The 23,884-nt window shown below is 33.9% G+C and overlaps 1 protein-coding gene across 10 annotated transcripts in view; it reads left to right on the plus strand.

The window, feature by feature from the left end:
• Positions 1 to 23,884, plus strand: part of LOC126823496 (LIM domain only protein 3) — a 76,930-nt gene that overhangs the window by 42,218 nt on the left and 10,828 nt on the right. Inside the window, exon 1 of one of the 10 annotated variants that reach the window (XM_050552377.2) lies at positions 6,635 to 7,712. The exons of 6 other annotated variants lie outside the window; for them this stretch is intronic. Coding sequence is in view for 1 of the 4 variants with exons in the window: in XM_050552376.2 (XP_050408333.1) it covers positions 19,688 to 19,718 (31 nt within the window). In the remaining 3 variants the exon portion in view is untranslated. Of the gene's footprint in view, positions 1 to 6,634; positions 7,713 to 16,869; positions 17,122 to 19,187; positions 19,719 to 20,827; positions 21,115 to 23,884 lie in introns of those variants that run through there. 3 more of the 10 variants (XM_050552380.2, XM_050552376.2, XM_050552379.2) reach the window with 3 other exon arrangements.

Here is a 23,884-nt window from a genome sequence, read left to right on the forward strand (position 1 = left end):
TATGTTTAGTTTGTGCGTCTGCTAGTCGAACATCAAATCAATCTAACGATGTACATACTGTGTGACATGGTAATTTCAAAGCTATTAGGTAATCTCGATAGGAAAATTGTTTTATCTCTAATATTTTCAAAGAAATCAGAACTTTTTCTCCTTAATAAAAATGGATAAAATCTTCTAGTGAGATATGTCATTCCATTATAAGGGATTATTATAAAAGCGAGAATTGCCAGGTGCTTCATAAAATTGTGCTCCAGGATGTTACTATATTGATAATTTCTAAATTGAAAGAAAAATTTCCATTAAACATCATGAATATTTCAACTTTCATTAAATGATAAGATTTTTGCTCACTTGTATTTTAAAAACTTAAAAGGTGTTTTTTCATTAATTTACAAGATTACATAATTTGAATAATGTATGATGTACATCACTCCGTTTAACAAAATGAAATGCAACAATTAAATCTCAAAGTGTGACGAATTTATTCCCTCATGGTACAGATATAGTTAAAAGGGGGCAAAGCTCTAATAACGATAATAGGCAAGGAATTTCTCATTAATACAAAGTATTTAATTGGCCAGTTATATGTTTAGCCATATCGTTTGGATGTTATTTTATGCTAGGTCATTAGTGTATTGTATTGGGGAAACTTTAACCATCCATTATGATTTGTGAGAGACAAAGGGTTTTGAGGGTCATTAATTTCTCTCTCAATAATGAGGCTTAAGTTTACATTGGTTATAACCAATCATACACAAGGCCATGATGGATTTGTGATGGTTTCTGGTTTCAAATAGAAATGGTGCTTGAAACAAAAAAAAAAACCAAAAAAAACCCAACAAATATCAGAAACCCATCAATTCTTGCTAAGTAACCTGCCCACTCTGGGTATCTGATAGCAAATACATTTGATTTTTCCAATTGACTTTTTGTAGGAAAGCAAAGGAATTGAATTAGGCAGATGTTCACGGTTATTATTGAAATTGGCAGCAGGCGTTAAATGAATTAAAACTACACAAAGTAAACTAGGTCCTAATTGTGTATAGATATTAAAACTTGAGATAATAAAGAGAGAAAACTCACCGTTTTCACTGTAAATTCTAAACATCAATTATATCAGAATGTCAAGAAATAGCCTATTTTAAACCATGTCCGAAAGTTAAAGCTCAAAATATGGAGCCGATTGGAAATGAATGTCAAGAAATAGCCTATTTTAAACCATGTCCGAAAGTTAAAGCTCAAAATATGGAGCCGATTGGAAATGAATTCTGAAACAGATCATAGGGACTAGGGAGTAAGCGCTTGGAGTGCTGATTCCTATTTTTTTATTGAGTGACCTGATGCATTCGACTGAATGCATTCGACCTTCCATACAGAATTAATCAGTTTTATTCATTGAACTATATCAGGGATTTCCCTGTTGAAGGGACATGATTTATATTATTGTAGCAAATTAAAAAATTGTGTTACTTCAGTAGTATCGTGGAAATACACTGTAAAAGTACATGAAAATTACGTATTAAAAGTATAAGAATCATGCATACTTAACTGATGATAATCTGTTTGTCATACCGGAAAGTGGGCACAGAGTGGCTTAATGGTCTAACGTGTGCACTGTAGATCAGTTGGTCTAACACTGAGTCCAATAGCACGGTTTCAATTCCCAGCTTGCATGTGACAAGTAAAAGGCATGCCTGTCCAACCTCATGTTTTTTCTTTGGGTCCTATGGTTCTTCCCACTGTTAAAGACCCCTTCACGTAAAACGAATTAAGGAAGTAAAATTGAACCACTTGTTAGTCCTGAAATTACAGTTTGTGTCGAGTGGACGTTAAACCAGATTTCCCTCTGTCTCTTCGAAAAAATCATGGCATGGGCCAATCAGTGGTGGCACCTTTTGGGCCTGACAAAGAAACTGTGCCTAGTTATTCAGATGGGGCAAAATTGTCAACCCGCCTACATATAGGTATGCACGTAAAGAACCCTTGCTTGTTGGATTTTGTTGAAGAGGATTCAGACACACTTTGGACACTTTGAAATGGAAAATATCAAATGATAGTCTCTAAATAACTGAATTACTATATCTGTAAATTGTTTAAATCCAATCTATTTCATTACATTTTTGAGAAACATGGCTCTGCATACTTTTTCTAACCATCGGGAAATTAGAAAGCATGTGAAACGTTAATTATTGCTTTAGCTTGGCCAAGTTTTTTTCACAGAACAACACATGACACAAATATTTTATACTACACAGAGTTTTAGGCCTTTATAAATCTAATTAAAATGTAAAAGGAAACAGAATACAGAATAAAAACAATAAAATAAATTGGACTGGGAAGTTTTGCTTGTCTTAATTGGTAATTAAATTCAAGGATCATTTTAACTGAAAGGTTTTGCTGTATCTCTTTTTATAACCAGGTTCTATATTTTTGATGCGATGCTGCTATTGTAATGATAAGAGAATTAGAAATCATCTTGATCTTTCAAATTTTCCGCCTCATCACACTTATCATACTATCAAGATTGTGTGAAATCAATAAAGGAGCCTCCGTAAAACGAATATGTTGACAATATGGCCTAATTGGGAGATGGAGTTGAACAGATTACAGACACCAATTTCATGGATAATTGGTGTCATCAGCGCAATTGACATCTCCTTATTCAAAAACAATAAATCACGGCTTTGTATTAATCCAAAGTGCCAATCGTAGCAGAAAAGCAAATGTAACATATTGGAACAGACCTAGGATATAGCCTAAATTCAACACGACCACACTTCATAAAGCGAAAACTCATTTTATTCTTGGCTTCGGTAAATAGGATTTGACAGTAGCCTCAATTACCCAAATGAAAAAGAGTAATATAATCTTACTTGATGTTATTTCTTATGATTGCATGAATAATTTATTTGTCAGTGTAAAGCTGAGTTTATGGGGCTAGCTTCGGCACCCATGGTTCTCCTGAGACTTAGACTCTACTACACAATTCCTTTTAGTCTCGTGTTCAAATAAGTTATTAAATGAAAACATTGGCTCTTGAAATGACTCAACAGGACTACTGTAATTACTTAGCTTACAGTTTAATGAAAAAGGAGAAAAAAATGAAGAAGCAACTGCGTTTGGTGGAGATGAATTCATCATTTAAAATGAAAACTCTTTCGTCCCATAGCTATGGCTTTTTGGAAGTTTTATTGTAAAGAGCTACGTTATATGTTATTAGTAATATTATATCATAATTCCCAGGCGGTCTATTAAAAACATCCATCACATACCAAATTTTTATTTACGACAATCCAGAGCAAAGTTCACGAAGTTTGCATTAATTTGTGTAATAGTGTATGACTGTATTTTCTGTTTAATGGGATTGTTTTGAATTAATAGAAATAAAAATAACCCTAGTTTTAGGAAATTTTTAACCTCGTTGACAAGAATATGACAAGATATCAGCTTAATGCACTAATGGACCGGCCAATATTTCATCAAGCAGTGGTCTACAATGGCCCTAAAACAAACATTGTTGTCACGCATATGTCGTTTTTTTCTTCAAAGTCAAAATAAGAAGAAAGTCCCTAGAGGTCTTTCGTTAAATTCCACCATGACAGTTGTCAATTGAATTTGAAAATTTGCGAAACATTATGGAAAGGTTATTTTTTTTATAAAATAATGAATGTCACTGGTATTATTTGGTGTATGTTAAAAGTTAAATGTGTGTTGTGGCATATCAATGTAACATAATATTATTTTAAGAGAACTTAATGTGTCTAATGTTAAATGTAGCCATTATCAACATTTACATCTTCCAGTGTACAGGGAATTAAAGTAGAAGCCATCTTTAATGTTAGAAACGATATTACGAGTTGCTTAAGAATTCTGTGTTGTGCCAACCTAAAGCATAAATTATAACACTAAGATGAAGATAATAATGATAATTTCCTTATTTTATTTCTTGCACAGGGTTATGGTTATGGCAATGTTTATTTAAGCATACACCTAAACAAGAGTTGTATACAAAGCGAAATACAGTGGCATCTATACTATTCAAAAAAAGTAGGGGATATTTGATTTTTAAGTGTTATTAAAGTCACCTAATGAAACTGACGAAGAAACAAATGACAAAATGAAATGAAGTTCACATTCATCGATTTATTCCAAATGATCGTTAGACTAAGTAAGGCACAGACTGACCATTATAAGGGTAAAATGATACCCGGGGTCAAACAGCAAAGTTACCACAGCATCACAACCAAGTCAGTAACGGGTAAATCCTCCTCTGTTTGCCAAACAAGCATTGATCCGACGTGGCATACTCCTAATGAGACGTCTAAGGTCATTTTGGTCCAGATTGTCCCTTTCCTGTTTTTACGCAGCAGCAAGTTCTTGGACATTGGCAGGACGTTGTTGACGTTGACGTAACCTCTGTCCAAGCATGTCCCAGACATGCTCGATGGGGGAGAGGTCGGGACTCAGTGCTGGCCAAGGTAATGTGGTGATGTTCTGTTATTGGAGGTAACCTGTAACGATCCTGGCCCTGGGACATCTTGCATTGTCATCCTGGAAGATGAAACGGCGGCCATGACGTCGTGCGAACGGCACAACATGGACTGCCAAGATGTTGTCCCGGTAGTACTGGCCTGTAACACGCCCTGCAACAACATGTAAAGCCGTTCTTCCAGCAACAGTGATGCCTCCCCACACCATAACAGAACCACCCCCAAATCGATCATGTCTGATGACGTTAACGTCTTGGAAGCGCTCGTTTCGACGACGCCACACCCTCCTACGTCTGTCCAAAAAATCAACAGTGAACCTTGACTCATCTGAAAACATCACATTGCTCCAGCGTCGATTATCCCAGTGTTGACGATCCCTACACCAACGACGTCTTGCCTGAATGTGATGATCTCTCAAACAAGGGATCACGCGAGGACGTCGGGCGCGAAGGTGACCCCTATGCAGTCGATTCCGAATCGTCTGGCCACTCACTCTCACACCAGTGTCTGTTTGAAGACGAGCGCTGATCTGATTTGCTGTGATGACACGATTTCTCAAGGCCAAGGTACGGATAAATCGATCCTGGGCTTGAGTTGTCGCCCTTGGTCGACCTGAGCGTGGTCTGTCCTGTACAGATTGTGTATCACGGTATCTGGACCATAGCCTGCTTATGACAGACTGAGAAACATTCATCGTCTGCGCCACAACCGCCTGTGTTGTGCCGATCTGTAGCATGCCAAGGGCACGTAACCTTTCATTTTGGGTAAGCCGACGCATATCAAAATTTGTTTTCTGGTCACTAAAACAATTAAACTGATGTTTCCACCCTGGAATTCAATGCCACAATGACTGTAACATTCAAAGTCAGAGTCGTGCAAATCTTGGGTTGGACCCCTATGATGATCCCAAGCATCACCTGCATTCCATGCGGTAGCTATTGGTGCGTTTGGGCGTCACATGTAACTGGAAATGTTTCTTCTGTTAGGTTCTATAGTGACTTTTTTCGTAGTCATTTGCATATTTTAGTATTATGCCCCCAAAATCAAATATCCCCTACTTTTTTTGAATAGTATATCAAAGACTTAAACAAACCATCTCCACTATAAAAGCATGTATTTGAAAATATATTTAAAACTATATTTCTATTTACCTGATTGATATTGGGTGTTTTACCATTCTGCAGATCGGAAAATAATCTACCACGGTAATCATGATATATATTACCAGGAGTTAATACATTAATCAAATTTTTTAAAATGATTAATTTAATCAATGAATGCTGTATGATCAGAAAGAAAATGACAAGTTGAAATGTAATTTAATAGATGGGATTAGTTTTAGGAATGATGTTGATACACAACTCGGTTCTTTATAAGATTTTATTAAATCAGTTACATGGTTTGATTGGATTGATTACTCTATAACCTTCTTGAATTTCGGCCTGAATACTTTTAATTGAATTTTATCAAAAAAAACACACTTGTGCAACCTTAATCTAAAACTTGGCAGATTTCTTTTGGAATCAACGGAGAGAAAGATCCTTGCATGCTGTTTTCTTTCCATAATTTAAGTAGGTTGCTCTATTTAGTTACCAATTGCTTATAAATTCTGCTCAGACACATGGGATAACAGACATTAAATAGGAAAAGATTGGCAAGTACAGTAATGGACGGGTAGATTTTCTTTTTATAAGCTGCTGTAATGAAGTCATCAGCTATTTAATCCACAAAAATTTCATAGTGTATTATCACCGTCATGCCGTTAACAAGACAAGTTCACCAACAGTCAAATCGAAACACCATTTTCAACATTCACGTACGTTTGGCATGAGATGGACACAATTTCTGGTTAGCATGCAACATTGCTCCATTCTATTATCTTCTGAAAAAAACCAAACGGAACTGGCTATAACCATATAAGGAAATAGACATATAGATTTAATTTCCTCTAATTTTTTCCCTCTATCCATGTTCTGATTGCTTTGGCCCTTAGTTACAGCTAACGATTACTGTAATTTCATTACTGCTTTTGATTGATGGTTATAATTAAACAGCAAGACTAGCCCTCCGTGGATAATACCAAATCACTTTGAAATGAAAGGATATTAAAGCTCCAAAGCAGTATGGATTCTTGTGGCCAAATCACTTGTATTCACAAGCCATCATATTACCCATTGTCAACAAAATGTGCATGTAGAAGGTAATGGATCTCTAGGAAATAAATTAAAACTTGTCACTCTGTTAAGCCATGTATTTTCACATAAAGCACAAACCCAATTCACAAGTAAATTACTTTGATTTCATCTGTGGAGTGCGGAAGGGCTTTGCACATGTAATTACAAAGACTCACTATGAATAAGGTTTCATTTGGATGAAAGAAGTCGATGAAGAGAGAAGCTAGAGCAGGCTTGCTTTCTAACACAAGATGGTTATGGCAGATTAAAACAACCGTGGAGTTGGTGTTTATATACAGAGCTAGCAACAAGAATGGTGGCAACATAGTGGCTGCATGCCGTCTGTAAGAAACATTTCACGGTCTGGCAAGTGGATTACTTACAATTTCAAAAACAAGGGGGAAAAAATTGATTTCTTTCAGGTCTATGTGTGTCTGTGAAGTCTGTGTTTTCTCCAGGAATAGTGCTAAAAGTAAATATGTGGAACTCTTCATAAGATTACATTTCTTTTTAGAAGCCTTTTTCTATGGTTTCTTGTTGACAGCGGAAAATTAATTTGTCAGAGAAATTAGACATTTGCCTGTCATAGCTGAAGTAATAGAAAAAGTAATCAACTACATTCATATAAGGCCTCTTTTGTAAACTCTGGACATTTTTGAGAAGTTTTACTTTCTTATTAAAAAAAAAAAAACAAGATGAGATAGCCATATATAAATTTATGATCAGTGTGAATTATATAAAAAAGTGTAGATGGTTTATCAAACTGTAACATTTTTTTTTTCGAGTGTGACTACGTAGTAATACGTGGGGGTCTATATCTACAATTGTATTGATCTGTAGTAAATGACAGTTAATTGGCCAATGATATTTGTGAGTTTTACCAGTTACAACACACATAAATTTGTATTGTGTTAAAACCGTGGAACAGTCCATTCAAATCTATACATCTTCGATTAAGTTTACGGCAACTTGACAACTTGAATTGTCTTAGCTGTGGTCTTTGAATTGTACCAGTTGATTTCTTATTGTTGATTGATAAACTTCACAGGTGAGTTGAGATTATTTTAACTTATCTTAATTCATAATGTCTCTCTCTATAAGTAATGAGTAGGGGTGGGGCAATTATTCTTAGCAGTGGATTAGACCATTCTATGGCTCTTAGAACGTTGTCAAGGAGAGGGACAAAACTTGATTGCAGAAAGATAGAAATCTAGATTGTCTCTGGTTTAAATACATTTATAACACGCATGGGAAAAATGCCTGTTGGACTCGCCAACCAACTCTAGCTTCTTAGACATTTAGATAGAACAAAAAAAGCAAATGGCCATGCTGGTAAAATCATTTTTAATAGTGATTTAAAGAAAGGAATAGTATTTAACACCATGCCAACACTATACTTATGGCTAATTTGGTTTCTGAGGTAAAATTTTCCCGGTCAGCAGTCCCATTCAAATAACAAGCAACATTTTGATTGTTATGTGGGAACCAGGCATGAAAATCCGGAGAATCTATCTTCAAGACCAATGCCAGGATTCGAACCTAGGACATTCTAGTTGAGAGTCCAGTACCCTGACCACTTGACTACTGCAGATTCCCTGAATACCGCAGGCCCCCAAGCATTTAAAGATTTAAAGAAGAGATTGTGGAAACTCATCAGCTGTTGAAACAAGAAGCCCCCCACCAACACACCCTGCACCCCATTCCCACACAAACTCACGCACAAACTCAAAAAGACTTGCATTATAGTCATAGGAAAAAGGAATAGTCAAGATGACCAGTAACTTGCAATCTGATTAAAACACAGATCCTATTTCGTTTCTTTTTTTATAGTTCATATAGTTTCGTTTTACTTGTCTTTGCTACTCTAGGATTTGGAAGAGTTGTTATATAACCCGCGTTCTGGTTGATGTGAGGGATTAGCCAATGAAATGGACTGTTGGTTGCGGCGAGTTCTTAGCGTGATGGAACTGTGGGTATCCTAGTAGAAACATCAAAGCTGATTGATTAATGAAAAGTTTTGACGTCGCTCGTATGACCCGTGACACAACCCCCCCCACAAACACACACACATACACACACACACACACTACAACTTACTTATCAGATCTTCATACAGTGGAGGCCATCAAAAGTATAAAAAACAAAATAAAATGTAGAACGAAATATTTTAATCAGATTGAGTAATTTGTTGATAATATTTTTAGCCTCATTCTATTCAATTATACAGTTCTCTTGCACTGTCTAGTTTTAGTTTCATAATGATTCAGTTATAGTGGATGGGTTATTAATTGTTCTATGTTTGTGCACATTGTTATGAAAGATTTAGAACTATTCTTTATGAAAGAGAGATGATAAATGTAAGCAGGTATCATAATCTATTAATCTTTTCAAATTTCTGTCAGTCTTTATGCAATTTAACTTGTATTTCAATAAATCATCAGTTATTTTTTGGTCAATATCTTTTTGAGTGCAGTGAATATTGCTCTTCCCAGTGCCTCATACTGATGATAGCCAGCCACAGGGTTATTGAAATTTATTCCACAGAAATTATTTTTATATATTTAATGCTGCCTATAGTAACTGCTAGACAGACAGACAGGATCTTTCTTAATAATACTGCGGCTTAGTATACAGGCCAATTTAATCCAGTTTTAACAACCACGTAAAAAGTCCATTGATCTCCATACCATATATCTGTTGTGAAAGGATGGTTGAACAGTGGATTAACTTAAAAACTCTTAATGGAATCTAAAGGACAAAACATCTTTCAATAAATCCATTTAGATAATTTTTAATGAACAAGTATATCAATCCATTATTTTTCTGCTACAAAACAATCAACATAACATCTTGATCTGAATGTAATATGAACTGTAAGATTTAGATAAAGAAATGACTTCTCTCCTTTCTATAATGGTTTCAAACTAGATACTGAAAATGAATATATTGAAAAATGAAAATATCAAAAATTCCAGTCAAATCACATTATTCTGAGAAAAGTTATGAATGTTTGATGTTTTGACAAGAATGACGTAGTCTCGATTGTCATTGCTATGATAATAAACAATGTCTTGATTTTCCATTTTAACGTTAACTGAATAATAGTGCAGGGGTTGTAATCAACTTAATATCCCAGCCAGCCAGAAAAAAAATACCTACATTGTGCAGATTTAGCTCTTACATAATGCATCTGTAATGTTTCTTATTCTTTTATGAAATCTGTCAGTCAGGGAACTGGTCTTCTGACAAGAATGTGCCAGTTTCTCACTTGTCAGGGTTATGGCACAGTGTTGCCTAGTTATTTGGATAAGTCATTAAAACATGGTCCACCAATGTATACATTGACATGTGTCTTACAAAAACGAAAACATTGATAGTTTGAATTTTTCAAGCTGTTTCTCGCTTGTCAGAAGTAGTACCCAGTGTTGCCTAGTCATTTGGATAAGACATAAAAGAATGGCCCACCCCTAAACACACTGACATGCATGTTAAAAACATGTTTGATGGTTGGAATTTAGATGATGAACATGAAAGTTTCAAAATAACCAAAATATTGTGTTTTGGGGCACTAATTTTCATTTCATTTTAGGAATTCTGATAATCATAGGCATGTGAAGCAGACTATCTGAAAGACATACCATGTTTAATCTCGCACATATTTTAGTACACACATACAAAACTTTTCTACAATCCTGTGTACAACTCATCCAAAAGTTTAGACCTTGACATGATTAAAATTGCTTGAGTCATTCTGATCTTGTGCACATTCAGTACTTAAAGCAATACATAGTGATGGTCTTGTACATAAGGCAAGATGTGCATACTCTTTTACGTAACTAACAATTTTTTTATTTTCTTGTATCTTAACATGTGTAATGTAAAAGATCAGCTACATCTGTTAAAAAAGTAAATTACACACATTTTCAAGCATTCTAATTTTCTCGCTTTTTCCTACACTGTAATTGTTTGCTTAACTTTTTGTTTAGTTTACATTGGTACCAAAGTTTAATTATTGGCATTCATGTACGATCATGTTTGTAATCATGTGTTTTTTTTTGACAAGATTTGTGCTGGATCTGAATATTAATTATTTAATGACATGAAGTTTTTGATGGATATAATTGGATAAGGATATTAATGAAAGGAATTATGATGGATTATTCTTTGGGGTGGTTAAATAATCATGATACGTAATATAATTAATTGCACAGAATGAATATAAAGCACCTAATTTCCTCCAAAAGATTATTTTATTCTTTCGTGTGGTTGATTTCTTTTTACAAAACTAATCGTTATTAATGACAATTCCAACTTCACACTTGCAACAACAAATTAGATTTTTTATTTTACTATTAATGTAAATAATTTCGCTAGAGTCCCATAATAGATTTAGAAATGCAAAAATTGTGTTTGATGAAAAAGTTTTCTCTTGTGCCTCCTGATTGATAGCTGAGTAGTATTGACATGGCATAGTGCCTTCGCATGTATAGGGACTACGAGTTAATTACTGACATGAATTCAACATTTTGGGTGATGGATTTTATATTTTACTAATGTTCATATCTCCTAAAATCAATTTACCAAATTGAAATATCTGATAGTGTATGGATTAGTAATTTTCTTATTGCCCTTCGTAAAAGCTTTGACGAATAAGAATAATATTTGTCATTATCTTTTTCTCAAAACTGTTCAGACGCGATTCTGAATTTTGACTGAATCACAGAGAAAATTTGTTGACACAAAGTCTTGCTGCATTGTGCTGTAAAACAAGAAAAAATCTAATCTGGCAGGAAAATCTAATTAAGATAAACGAATGAATCTAATGAGCAAATATCATATAGCGTGATAACACCTCTTGAACATTTCATTAAAATCGTAATCATTGCTTTACCCTGGGGTCAAACTTTATAAAAAAAATATGGCTGAAAAGAAACTTAGTAACAGCCAATTTCCTGATGAATTCTTAAGCCTTTCTTTAAATATTTTTGCCAAAAATCCTTATCTTTAAGACAATGGCGGGGGAAAATCTGAAGAGTTAACAAATGGGGTACAAAAGACAGCAAGGAAAAATAAAAGTATAATATCCTTCTATGTCTGAGAATTGATCCATTCACAAACAATATGAGAATATGATCATGGTAGCATTAATAACATGTCAACAGGCAAGCTTTTGACTCGATTAATTCTTTCATTTACTTTGTCAATCTGTTCTCATATTGAATAATCGGCCTTAATGACAAACTTTTATTTTCATCATGTTGGGGGCATTTTAATTTCCTTCTAATTAGAGACAAATAACATGGTAAATATTGACAAAGTATTAAAAACAGTCTGCCGTCAATTGCCTACCAAATGACATTTTCATTATCTAGTGTTCATGTGCGTAGAGAAATAGATTGGATGTATATAGCCAACAGATTGTTCGCATTGCAATTAGCTTTTCTCAGAAGCTGGATATATTTTATCAGTCGTGATTGACATTTTATTTAGCATTAAATAGTGCTAATTATCTTCAACCTGAGCTGCCTAGTAATTCATGTCTGCTGAATTTACATTCTGTTTATAATGAGGCAAATAGCTGAAGCTTGTCAATTAAAAAATACACACCCATAATTGATTTTCATTAAAACGTTTAAAATTGATTAGGCTATTAGGAGAGTATTCTCTTTATATTTTTATAAGATGATATTAAAGAAAACCAACTTGGCATTCATTGATCTGGGGAGAAAAATTGCGTTACAATACAATATGGATAGGGTATGCATATAGGCTCTAAGTTGGGTCAATTTTGCCAGTCAATGGCCAGTTGAGAAATATACCTGTCAGTTAATTTGAATATCGGGATTTCTAATATCACTATCAATAAATTAAAATTAGGATACTTAAAATACAAAACAAACAATTTTTATTGTTTATTTCTTAATTCAAGAAATGAAAAGTCATATTCCTAGAACAGATTAGGATACTTAAAATACAAAACAAACAATTTTTATTGTTTATTTCTTAATTCAAGAAATGAAAAGTCATATTCCTAGAACAGATTTTAGGATTTGAATGGTTAAAATCATCAAGAGAAATGTCAGGAAAGGGCATGATACCACAAAGGTGTAACATCTTAGATATCTTTGTAGCAGACAATGGTTACAAGATTTGCAGAAGTTTATTTGGCTATGTGAAAACAATTATCATAATTATAAAGGTCGAATAAAAAACCAGTTCAGGTAAATGTATAGGAACACTGCCTTCTGAGAGAATCAGGTGTTTAAAATCTGAAGTTCTTCATGTCATGAAATAACCTGACATTTGTATTTGACACATTCTGAATGAAAATAGTAAAACCAGGAATGTGAGATATTATACAGAGTGTAATTTTAAGAAAAAAAAAATTTTGTTACCACCATTGGTATAAATAATATAATGAATTAAGATATTATTAACAAAAGTTCACGAGTTGCCAAAATAGGTGCCAGGATTCCTACATTTTTTCTTCTACAAGACAATGACTTGGTTGTTTATTTTCTCAAATAGACGATTCAAAACACAATCAGAGAATTCCACATGAAGAGAAGATATAAGCACCATTGACACATAGCTAGAATTCCAAATGGTTTTTGCAGTAAAGCACTCAAGAAATGAATTATATTAGAAGCATTTTATCTGTCATCTTGGGGGCTTCGTATGTATTTTAACCTCTATTATATGCAAGTTAGAAATATTTCTGAAATTAAATATTATCAGTCGTAAGAAATCAAAAGTTTGAAATGATACCTAGCAGCTAAAGTGTTCTATTGTTTTTTAATGATGTCTGTTCTCAGGGCGATAATATCAACTCGTCCATTGTTCTTTGTTTTAAATAAAGGTGGCTGTTTATACAAGTTTTAACCACAATAATGATCTGAGGGCTGATAAAGGCTGCAATAGTAATTGGTAATTGATACATCAAACATGAAATAAAGCGTACAATATTTATCTACATATATTTTATTCTTGACTCGGATCTTGTGTCAATATTTTCTTTTACTTTTGTTATAAATATATAAATTGGCCTATATCTGTATACATGTATATGCCAGTTTGTGGCCCAAAGACAATTGAGTCATTCTTCAATGCTTTGATTAAAAAGATGTTTTTTATGGGGGAAACAATTTAATAATGATGATAGTGCATAGTGTGATTTAATTAAGTGAATAGAAGAAGTGGTAGTTAGTCCTATCTGTGATCAAAATGTTAGGTGTGCCCTTCATGTTACTGGGAGAGTGTGGAAGGTTGGTGGGGTGACCAAGTCGTCTAATGTGTGAACTTTATAACCCGTTCAGACGCTTAAGTTGAACTGGTTTAAAAGCCCTGGGGATCGTTAAACTAGTTTAACTTTGTCATCTGAATGCAAATGTGGGGCAAATAAACCAGTTTAAAAAACCCAGCTCGCGACCCGTCTTTGAGAAGGCTTTTTATTTTAAACTGGTTCATCTTGGCCGTCTGAATGGGTTGGCTTAAAAACCCTGTTTCCAGCTCGCTTTGAGCATGCGCAGTATGTAGTAAGTTACATTCCTAGGAAAATGGCGGTGTAATGAGTGCCAGTGTTATCGAAAGCATGCCAGAACCGAATAAAGAATATGAAACTACCCATGCATACTTAACTCTAACCTCTGACCAAAGAGGTCAGAATAGTTAAACTGGTTTGGTTTATAGTACGTGTGAACGCAACACGACCCTGTCTTAAAAACCCCAGCGATTTTGAACTGGTTTAAAATAAGCATCTGAACAGTATATTAGATAGTTGTTTCAGTCCTGTATATGATGAATAGGGTTTCCTGCTTAACTTTTTTTCTATGTTCTTTGTTTGGCTCTATTAAAAACTTCTACACATACAAGCAAATTATTGGAATAAAGATATACAATATGTTAGTCTCAAAATGGACGCGTTCGAGCTGAGTGGTCAATAAACTCCATTTGTATCTCTTTCACTTATGTTGAAGCTTACACATGACGCTATCCTTATGAAATATTTTCTCACAAGTTTTCATTTCTCTTTAGAATTACTTAAAACATAAATATGTAAAAAAAAATGCTTTTCTGCTTATCAAGGTTTTTGTTGACAACATCAAAATACTTCACTGATTATCTCAAATAAATCTCCTCCTTTATTAGTATAACAAGATGTAAAATTTTATTTGACTTAGAGTGTACTGAAAGGATTTGGGTACTTTTATTTCGGACATCCTTGTCTTATGTGACAGTCAGTAACTAACTGTAATAAATAGGACTTTTAAATCCTAATGTGTTTTATGTGGTTTACATTAAGTACTGGTACAGTGTTTCATTATCACAAGATGATAGAAGATCATGATTCACACATTTATGAAATGTTATAAACATCCTTTTAAATTCTATAAATATTATGGATTACAAATTTTAATCAGATTATTTCTGTAAAATAAAAACATTTTCAACCATTGCTCAATTATGCTTTGCCTAATCTTTGTGAAACACCTCATTCCAGTTTATAATGAGCAGTTTTTATTTGTACTTTTGTATTCTGAGTCAAATCAAGTTATTTGTGGAATTTTCTTTATGGGTTAATCAAGTGGCTCAATTTGTGTGTGTGTGTGTGTGTGTGAGAGAGAGAGAGAGAGAGAGAGAGAGAGAGAGAGAGTTTAACATCCACTGGACACAAACTAAGTCATTTTAGGACTAACATATGGTTCAAATTTTTAAAAATAATTTGCTTATGCTAGGGGTCTTTAGCAGTAGGAGGCGGAGAACCAACAATAATTGACAAGGTTGGGCAGAAGACCCTACTAATTATCACGTACAAGCAGGGAAGCAATACCATGCCACTTTCCACATACCTCAATGACAGACCTTATCATATAAAGCACACACGCTGAACAATTCAATGAAGCCAACCCCCTAGTTCAATATTGTGGATTAAGTGTAGAGCATTAATACAGTTGGAATTGCTATTTATTAATATTAAGATCTATATTTAATTTATAGATTTCAAATTTTTACAGTTTGTCATTTAAGTGGTAAGAACACATCAAGCCACAGACATATAAATTTTGTCAAGTATCATCTGCCCTGAAACCTCCAGTGGTCCAATAAAGAGGGATTATCAAATTTATTAAGAAAATAAGTGTTATTAGTTTTAGAACAATATCGTATTAAGAATAAACTTACCTTACATTCACCTTTTTATTGAAACTTGAAATTTCCACAAAAAGTATGGTAATAAAATGAGCATGCTCTAAGCTTGCTGTAGACAGCACTTTTAAAGCAGACCTGTTGAGACGGCAAAGATAAACCAGTTTACAAAAAAAGACTTTCAGAAGCAGAAGTTTATAAACTTACTTGTTTATTTACTCCATCTTTCTGTTCAGATTACAAAATTAAACTAGCTTAATGATCGCCGGCATTTTTAAACCAGCTTGACTTAAATGTCTGAATGCCATATTCGAACTAAGTCCTTTAAGTTGAGTGTTGTAAAAGGTATATATATATAATATTTAATGGGATATAAGAAGACGTTGTTGTTAATGGATACTATTAGAGACAGACCAGCTTCTTGTGTGAGATAATTTATTTGAGGCCATTGCCTAATTGGATAGTGTAATAGACAGGGTGCGATATAAGTGGATTGTGATAGTGTTTGCTGACTGAGTAGAAACACTCACTATTATTAAGTAATTTCTCCCAAGGGTTGCCTTTCCTCATATCTTGCTTTTGACAGAAACTAATGGAAAAACTTGGCCACAGCATCAATTTTCTTCCATTCAGGCCAATATCTATTAAACGTTTGAAGTCGGCCGGCTGAGAATTACACGGAAAGTGCCTCGAAGACACCTTCAGCGTGGTTGGTTATTGTCCTTTTTGTTACAGCTCATGCATGTCAAACCCGTCATTCATTGGAAAGTGATGGAAAATATAAAGCAGTTATGACTTTCATTCAGACAGTATTGATTGAGTCTTTATTACCAGAAACACAAAAATTCCATCATTCTGGCCTCTATTGGACAAATAGATTTAATTCATACACACATGCTCTGTAGGGTGTCATAAAATGATTTGATAGCGAGATTCTATTAAGCTACAATTACACTTTCATTTAATACATAGTCCATCTTATTCCACGCTTGTTTATTCAAATATGAAAACTGCACCAAGGGGTTTTTAGATGGGTTTCAGCCGTAATAACATGTGACAGCGATTGCACCTTATGATTAACTCGTGGCCTCCTAATGAAAAATTCTGATTAAATTCACTCAACTCAAACAGTTTGATTTCATGTGCGGCTTCGGGTGTATCTCCTACATTGCTGTGATTCTTCCAATGACACTGTTTGTTAATCTTTGCTGGGATTTAATCAGCGTTTTTCAATTCATTTTCCGAACGTGTCTGCTTTCAGACCTGATAATTTTAAAGGGGAATTGATATATATACCGTATATACTGTAAAAGGTAGGTGAATTTCAGACACCATTTTTGGTGTATTTTAATTTTATCAAGACACAATCAAAGAATAAATTAGGTATGTCACAGAGAAGACAAATAAATATCTCTGTTATTGATCGTGTCTGCCTTTTTTCCAAAAAATCTATTGTATACATTTTATAGAGAATTTTGCAAAATGAACAGCCAACTGTCTGTGAAAAGAAAAGTATATCGTTTGTAAAACCTTGTACTGTATTTGACTATTAACCAAGTGGTTGTAAATAGTAATGTGTAATGGATATGTGTAATGGCAATGTAAAGGACTAATTACAGTTTGTAGTAATGGACATGTAAAGAGTAATGGTCAGTTACAATTCAGTTACATTTAAATTACATATTATTGCTAATATCCATATTTTCAACCACAATGAACCTCAAATTTCAACATCAAAGAAGTCAATTATACACAAATCCAATACATTTAAATATAAAAGACAATGAGATAATCATATTGACTATACAGTAAATCTTGATCTCAAGGTAACATCCTTTTATCATTACACAATATAAAAAAAAATTCTTACATTTTGTTTTACATTCATGTGTAACAATTTCCAAGATAGGCCTGCTATGTCGATAGTTTAATTTTCGTCAAATGTTAATAAATTCTGCTTGCTTTTTCTACTAAAATCATTTATTGTCGTCTGTTTTATTAAAATAGTTAAAATGGTAACAGCATGGTATTATTAAATAAAACTTGTTCAAATCATATATGTTTATCATATATTTATTTATGTAACATAAACTTAATTTAAAAATACAAAGCTTGTTGCGATACCACCTTGGTGGAAACGGACGTTAAATAAACCTATTTCACACACACATAAAGCTTTGTTCAATTTGCGGAATCAGTTTTTAGGTTCTACATTCATGGTTGAATAAAAAAAGTACAATATTATTATACATGTCTACTGTAATTAAACAATGTTGGATACAGAGAGAAAAATGGGCTTTAACCCCAAATTAGGTCATTTTGGGACTTACATGGTACAATTTGATTTCAATAATTTGCATGAACATGTAGGGGTCTTTAGCAGTGGGTGGAAGCCTGAGGTCCTGCAGAAAACAAACAAGCTCTTGAAATAAATTAAAGCAGAAACTAACTAATCCGTTATTATTGGTTATTAGTATGATGATCATTGATTAATTAAATAGAGATTTTAATATAAATTAACAAGAGTAATTTAATCATATATGATATATATCTTATCATTTCCTGAGTTGGGGAAAGTCTGACTTGATAATGCAATTCCTCTTATTAGACTAATCTTAGGTAGTAATAAAATATAACTAATAGCGTGCTGTGGGAGGATTAGTTTTTAGTTATCAAAAGCAAGCTAATGGTACAGGTGTTACCAACTAGCAGATGATTTCGGATACTGATAGAACCTGACGTTGCCAGAAATCACACTGCAAATTATTATTTTTGATTTATTTAATCCATGTTGCGAGGCCGAATGCTAAGTGGTACACTGTGTACTCCATTCCATTAATTCGAAAAGATGAACGCACTTAAAGCCATAACTTGGTTAAGGGCTTACACCTAAATGCTGAGATTGTGTCAGGGCCAATTACTTAATGGCTGACACCAAAAATGAATTACTTCTGCTTTTAAATGCTTTGTGTGGATTTATTTAGTATTGACCAAAAGTCAGATCCACTTATTTCCATGCCAAACAATTTTCTTAAATAAATGAAAAATCAACTTGAATCACTTCAATAAGATCCTAAACTTATTTCTTGCATTAGCAGCCCAAGCAATTTAGGTACTTGATTTGACTGTTTTGATAAACTGATTGTAAGTGAAGTCATTGTTAGCAGGAAATTGAGAAATGGGTATACGTATTGGCTCGGCAGTAAGGAGAAAAAGAAGTTATGATCAAAGTGCTTCCTTTTTGTTTGGAAATTGCAAAATCCTGTAGGTCTATGAAAGCTAATTAAAAAAAGGAAAAGTGATATTAAAAAGCTTATGTTGTTGCTGAGTGAATCATTCAATTAAAAGCTGTTCTATGTCTGAACGCTCCGTTGTCTCGATGCGTGCTTGCTTTAATTAGCACATGAAATAGTAGTATAATTTCCTATGTAAAGATTTCTCATGTCGCCATATGAAAAGTTTGTGTTGGCGAAAGCAGTTAGGAAACTACAAGTAGCACGTACAGGCTTTTACTATTAGCCGCCATTATTCATGTGTTTCATTACAAAGAAAACCAGTTAGGTTCTATTGACACTTTTCATCATTAGAAGCTTTTAAACCCAAAATTTTCACCCTCGCCTTTGGAACCTTAACGAGCAAAGTGGCTTATTGATTCGGTCTTGGTAAAAAGTCATTTTCACTAATTGGACTCCATTAGTTTTTAAAGGTGTAATGAAATAGATGCAGTTACATTTCAACCATGCTAGAGGAGACACATAGTATGGATTTCAGATTTTGATTTAGAAAGTAGTTCTGGTTTAGTGTTCATTACCATCAGACATTCTACAATTTGTTTTATAAAGTGGATACATATAGCAGAAATATAGTTCTATAAGTATAATGCAACAACCAGTTAACAACAATAACACAGGTAATTGTCTTATTTCATATCAGCGATGGAGTTTCTAATTGTGCTTGGCACTAGCATAATACAGTTGAGTCTCAAAGGCAAAAGGCGCTGAAAAAAAGTGTAAGATTTTACTCTTTGGATTCTAATAATAGTACGTCGGGGTGCTCTGGTTTCCATTTAATGCAATGTCAAAAAATCACAACTCTAAAATATAAATAATGGGCATGTAAAAAAAAGAACCCCTGACTTTTTAAGAAAAATAAAATCGAAGAAAGGCATTGGAGCAAACTTCTTGAACATTTCATTGCACACATGACTTAACGATAGACATAAATAAATTACCATATGATTGTCTCAGAAGAGCCAAAGAATTGTGTTGAAGAGACATTCAACCCCATTTTCATTCTATTCACTATTAATATTAATAATTAATATGTTTGTAGATATGTATAATCATAAAATATTAAGGTATTTGATAAAAGCTACTAATGACAGCCATATTGGAATTAGTACTGCCAAAGGCTACAAAAAAGCATGTTCGAAACTAATCAAGTTGCGATATCCTTTTCATTTCTTTGTCCACATTGTCATTATTATTACATTATCATATTGAACTGCCGATTTAGCTTTTAATAATTGATTATAAGAAACGAAAATGAAATCAAATTCTGCAAAAAAGGATATCGAAAAATGATTGAAAATTATCTAAAACCACCTGCAACATAATAATGCTCCATTAAGAATATTTTTCATAACGTCACTCTTAGGGAAGAGTGTAATTGTTATCATTAACTAAGAGTTAATACAAGAAACGGTGTTTATGAGGTTTTTAATAATTAATGAACACACAAGATTTAGGGTGATTTTTCTCATACGAAAACCATATTAAGTGGTACCTGTTAATGTAAAAATGCTTCATATAGGTTTGGGTTGAAATAGTTTTGTGTGAGCTTTTTAGAAAGCAAAGTTCTGACTTCATTTATAATGCAAACACACTAATGTAAAGCCGTAGGGCAGTTTAAAAGTTATTCTAAGTAGCCAGTTGTAAAGTGCTTTTATGCTTTTAACTGTATCTTTGGCTGTTAGCATTTGATACTGTGAGTGAAGTGGTAATGATGTATCCATTAACAAGCTGCTGGCAATGCAAACACCATCAGAACACAACCTTAATTTGTTTGCTTGATTAGTTAATTGAGAGAGAATATGTCTGCCCTTCTGTTTAGAAGTCAATCATTTCTACTTTCTGTAGTTGATATGCAAGCATGACTCGCTGAATCTTGGAGGGAAGCTAATTAAAAGACGCTTGTGTATTGGGATCAAGGGATTGATTTAACCACAAACATCTTGTTTCGTTGATTAAAAGGATATACTGGCGATTGGATTCAATATTTGTGTATATTTAGATAGATACCAGTAGGTAAGTTGAAAATACATGACTGCTTACTTCAGTATTAGACATCTATTTTATTGTTTTGTTTACGTCTAATGTCACATTGATGTCCTCGAGGGAAATTAGAATTACTTGTTTAATACTACGCCACTTTAAATAATGATTTGATGTTATATAAAATGATGTTATATAAATTACAAGTTTCATCAATAAGTAAGCTTTTGTGAATTGGGTTTAGTTATCTGATTCCGCAAGTAAGATTGTAGTTCAGAATTTATGTGTTCTACTGCTGCACTTGTTATGGTATGAGTGAACAAGTAAAAAGTACGTACAGTTGTGTCCTTATTTGTTGCATCTTTGCTGCTTTGACCCTGTAGGGTTCAGCTCTATCATTCTAACAAACATTTATTTTGATCATCTAAGAATGATTCCCAGCCAATTTCAAACAAATCTACTCAGCCATTCTGAAGAAGAAGTTTGAAGATCACTTAAAATTGCCTCTGCTCACCACCTATATGCTGGAAAACAACTTCATTTGAACAAATCTCAATAAACAAAGGTGATAACATACCTTACAAACATCGTTGAATTCAATCATCTATTTTACCAGAAAAAACTGAAGATGACAGTCATATGTGCTAAAAATTAGGGGGTAGGTGGGCGATTGACTTAACGTCTGCACTTCAGATCATTAGATGTGATATCTATGGAAGTTATGGATTTGATCCCAGGCAATTCATAAGGTCGTCACCAAGCGTTATGGGTTTTTAAGATTTCATCCCAGGCAATTCATAAGGTCGTCACCAAGAGTTATGGGTTTTTACCAGAAAAAACTGAAGATGACAGTCATATGTGCTAAAAATTAGGGGGTAGGTAGGCGATTGACCTAACGTCTGCACTTCAGATCATTAGATGTGATATCTATGGAAGTTATGGATTTGATCCCAGGCAATTCATAAGGTCGTCACCAAGCGTTACGGGTTTTTAAGATTTCATCCCAGGCAATTCATAAGGTCGTCACCAAGAGTTATGGGTTTTTCAGCCCCCCCCCCCACCCTGGCATGCAAGCCAACTATTTAATATTATACTATATGTTAATCCTACAATGACCATGTTAGTGTTGTATTGACAAAGAAACTATGTATATTGGTTTACATTTGATGCGGTTTATTTGATGGTAACCAGATTTAGGTATAAAGTAAGTGATTGTGAGTTGTATGACTGGAATGAAATAAAACTATTTATTTATCAGGTACACAAGATAACTGTAATCTACTTGTACTGTATTTTATCAATGCACAGTCATTTACTGGCCCAATTTATTAGAATCTCATTCAGGTTAATTGCCAAAAACATGTGTGGTCCAGATGGGATGGTCACATTACCTCCCTTGGGCCTGTCCAAATTTAAGTAGCCTCGTGTATTCTTGACTAAACATTTTCTTAACTGTTGATAAAAAAACGTTTTAAGTTATTCTTAGCACATTTGAATGAAAATGGTCATTTCGCACAGTTTATTGATGGCTTCTGGCAGCTAATTAGCAGCAATAAGAATCCAGAAAATAAGTAATGAGATTCTATACCAACAGCAACAGAAATGAGTTGACTTGTATTAGTCATGTAAAATCTTTTAATATGATTTTTTTTTTCTGATTCATTAATATCAGTGGTTTTGAGGAATTATTTTACAGCAGTTTAGAATTGACATGGGAACAATGAATTGCAGATGTATTGAACAAAGAGATAAATGTAATGAAAATTGTTGTAAAGCCTGCAAATGGGATGGAATGAAAATTCTATCTGTCCATATTGCTCCACACATATCATATCTGGGCATTGTTTTATATATTACCAGATCTGGTAGTGTATTTATGTGGGGAACCATGACTTTGGGCTTTCCCTTCCTTCTTTGAGTTACCGGAAACACTCAGTGACAAAAATAATTAACCAGGAAACTGAATCTTTATTTTTTAAGGCCTCCCCCCTCTCCTGGCTGCGAACTGACAGCATTCTTTTGTAGGCTTACACCGTGTTTTCTCCAGTTATTTCACTCTGCATAAGATTTCTGTGTGAAAGTGAATAATTGAAATAAATGAAATGGAGTTTAAAGTCTTACTGTTCTGCTTCTGCAAGACTATACTAATGAAGACAGGCTTAGGCCATACAGTGTACTATGAGGAAAATTGTGCCTGGACAATGGCACTACAACCTCTCGTCGAATTCCAACTGACAAGCTTTTTTTACGTGCTACCAATGTGTAGGCCTACACTGGACCTCGGGAATATATGCTGTCCCTTGCCAGCCCTCTGTCCTGCACTTGTGGACAGTAATTCCCTTCTTACTGGAATCTTACTAATGTGGAGATCAAAAAATTGGATGCATTTTGGGTTAGAATTCTTCAGGATAACAGACAGAGTAACAGAACTACAGAAACCTATGGCAAACTATCACTGATCGTGTGGTGCACATTCACCACAAACTTTTCTATCAACTGTTTACAAGTTTTTGTTTAATAATCTGCCTACATGTTTCATAAAAAACAGATTATAAACACCATTCCATTAGTGCATCGCATACATAAACTTTTGACGGTCAAAGTCTGTAACATTGAGCTGGATTCTATCAAGGGAAGATATATCTGCTGCATTCATTGTCTCTTAATGCTACAAATGTTAAGTAGATGCATGCAGCTTTATGATCCTGTATTCTATTTCCTCTCAAGATTTACTACCCACCCAAAAAAACACTCATGCTTAACTAGTTAGTCCGGGTGGTATTCATCAAATATTGATAAAATA

Source organism: Patella vulgata, chromosome 6, assembly GCF_932274485.2.
Source record: "Patella vulgata chromosome 6, xgPatVulg1.2, whole genome shotgun sequence".
Classification (NCBI taxonomy): domain Eukaryota; kingdom Metazoa; phylum Mollusca; class Gastropoda; family Patellidae; genus Patella; species Patella vulgata.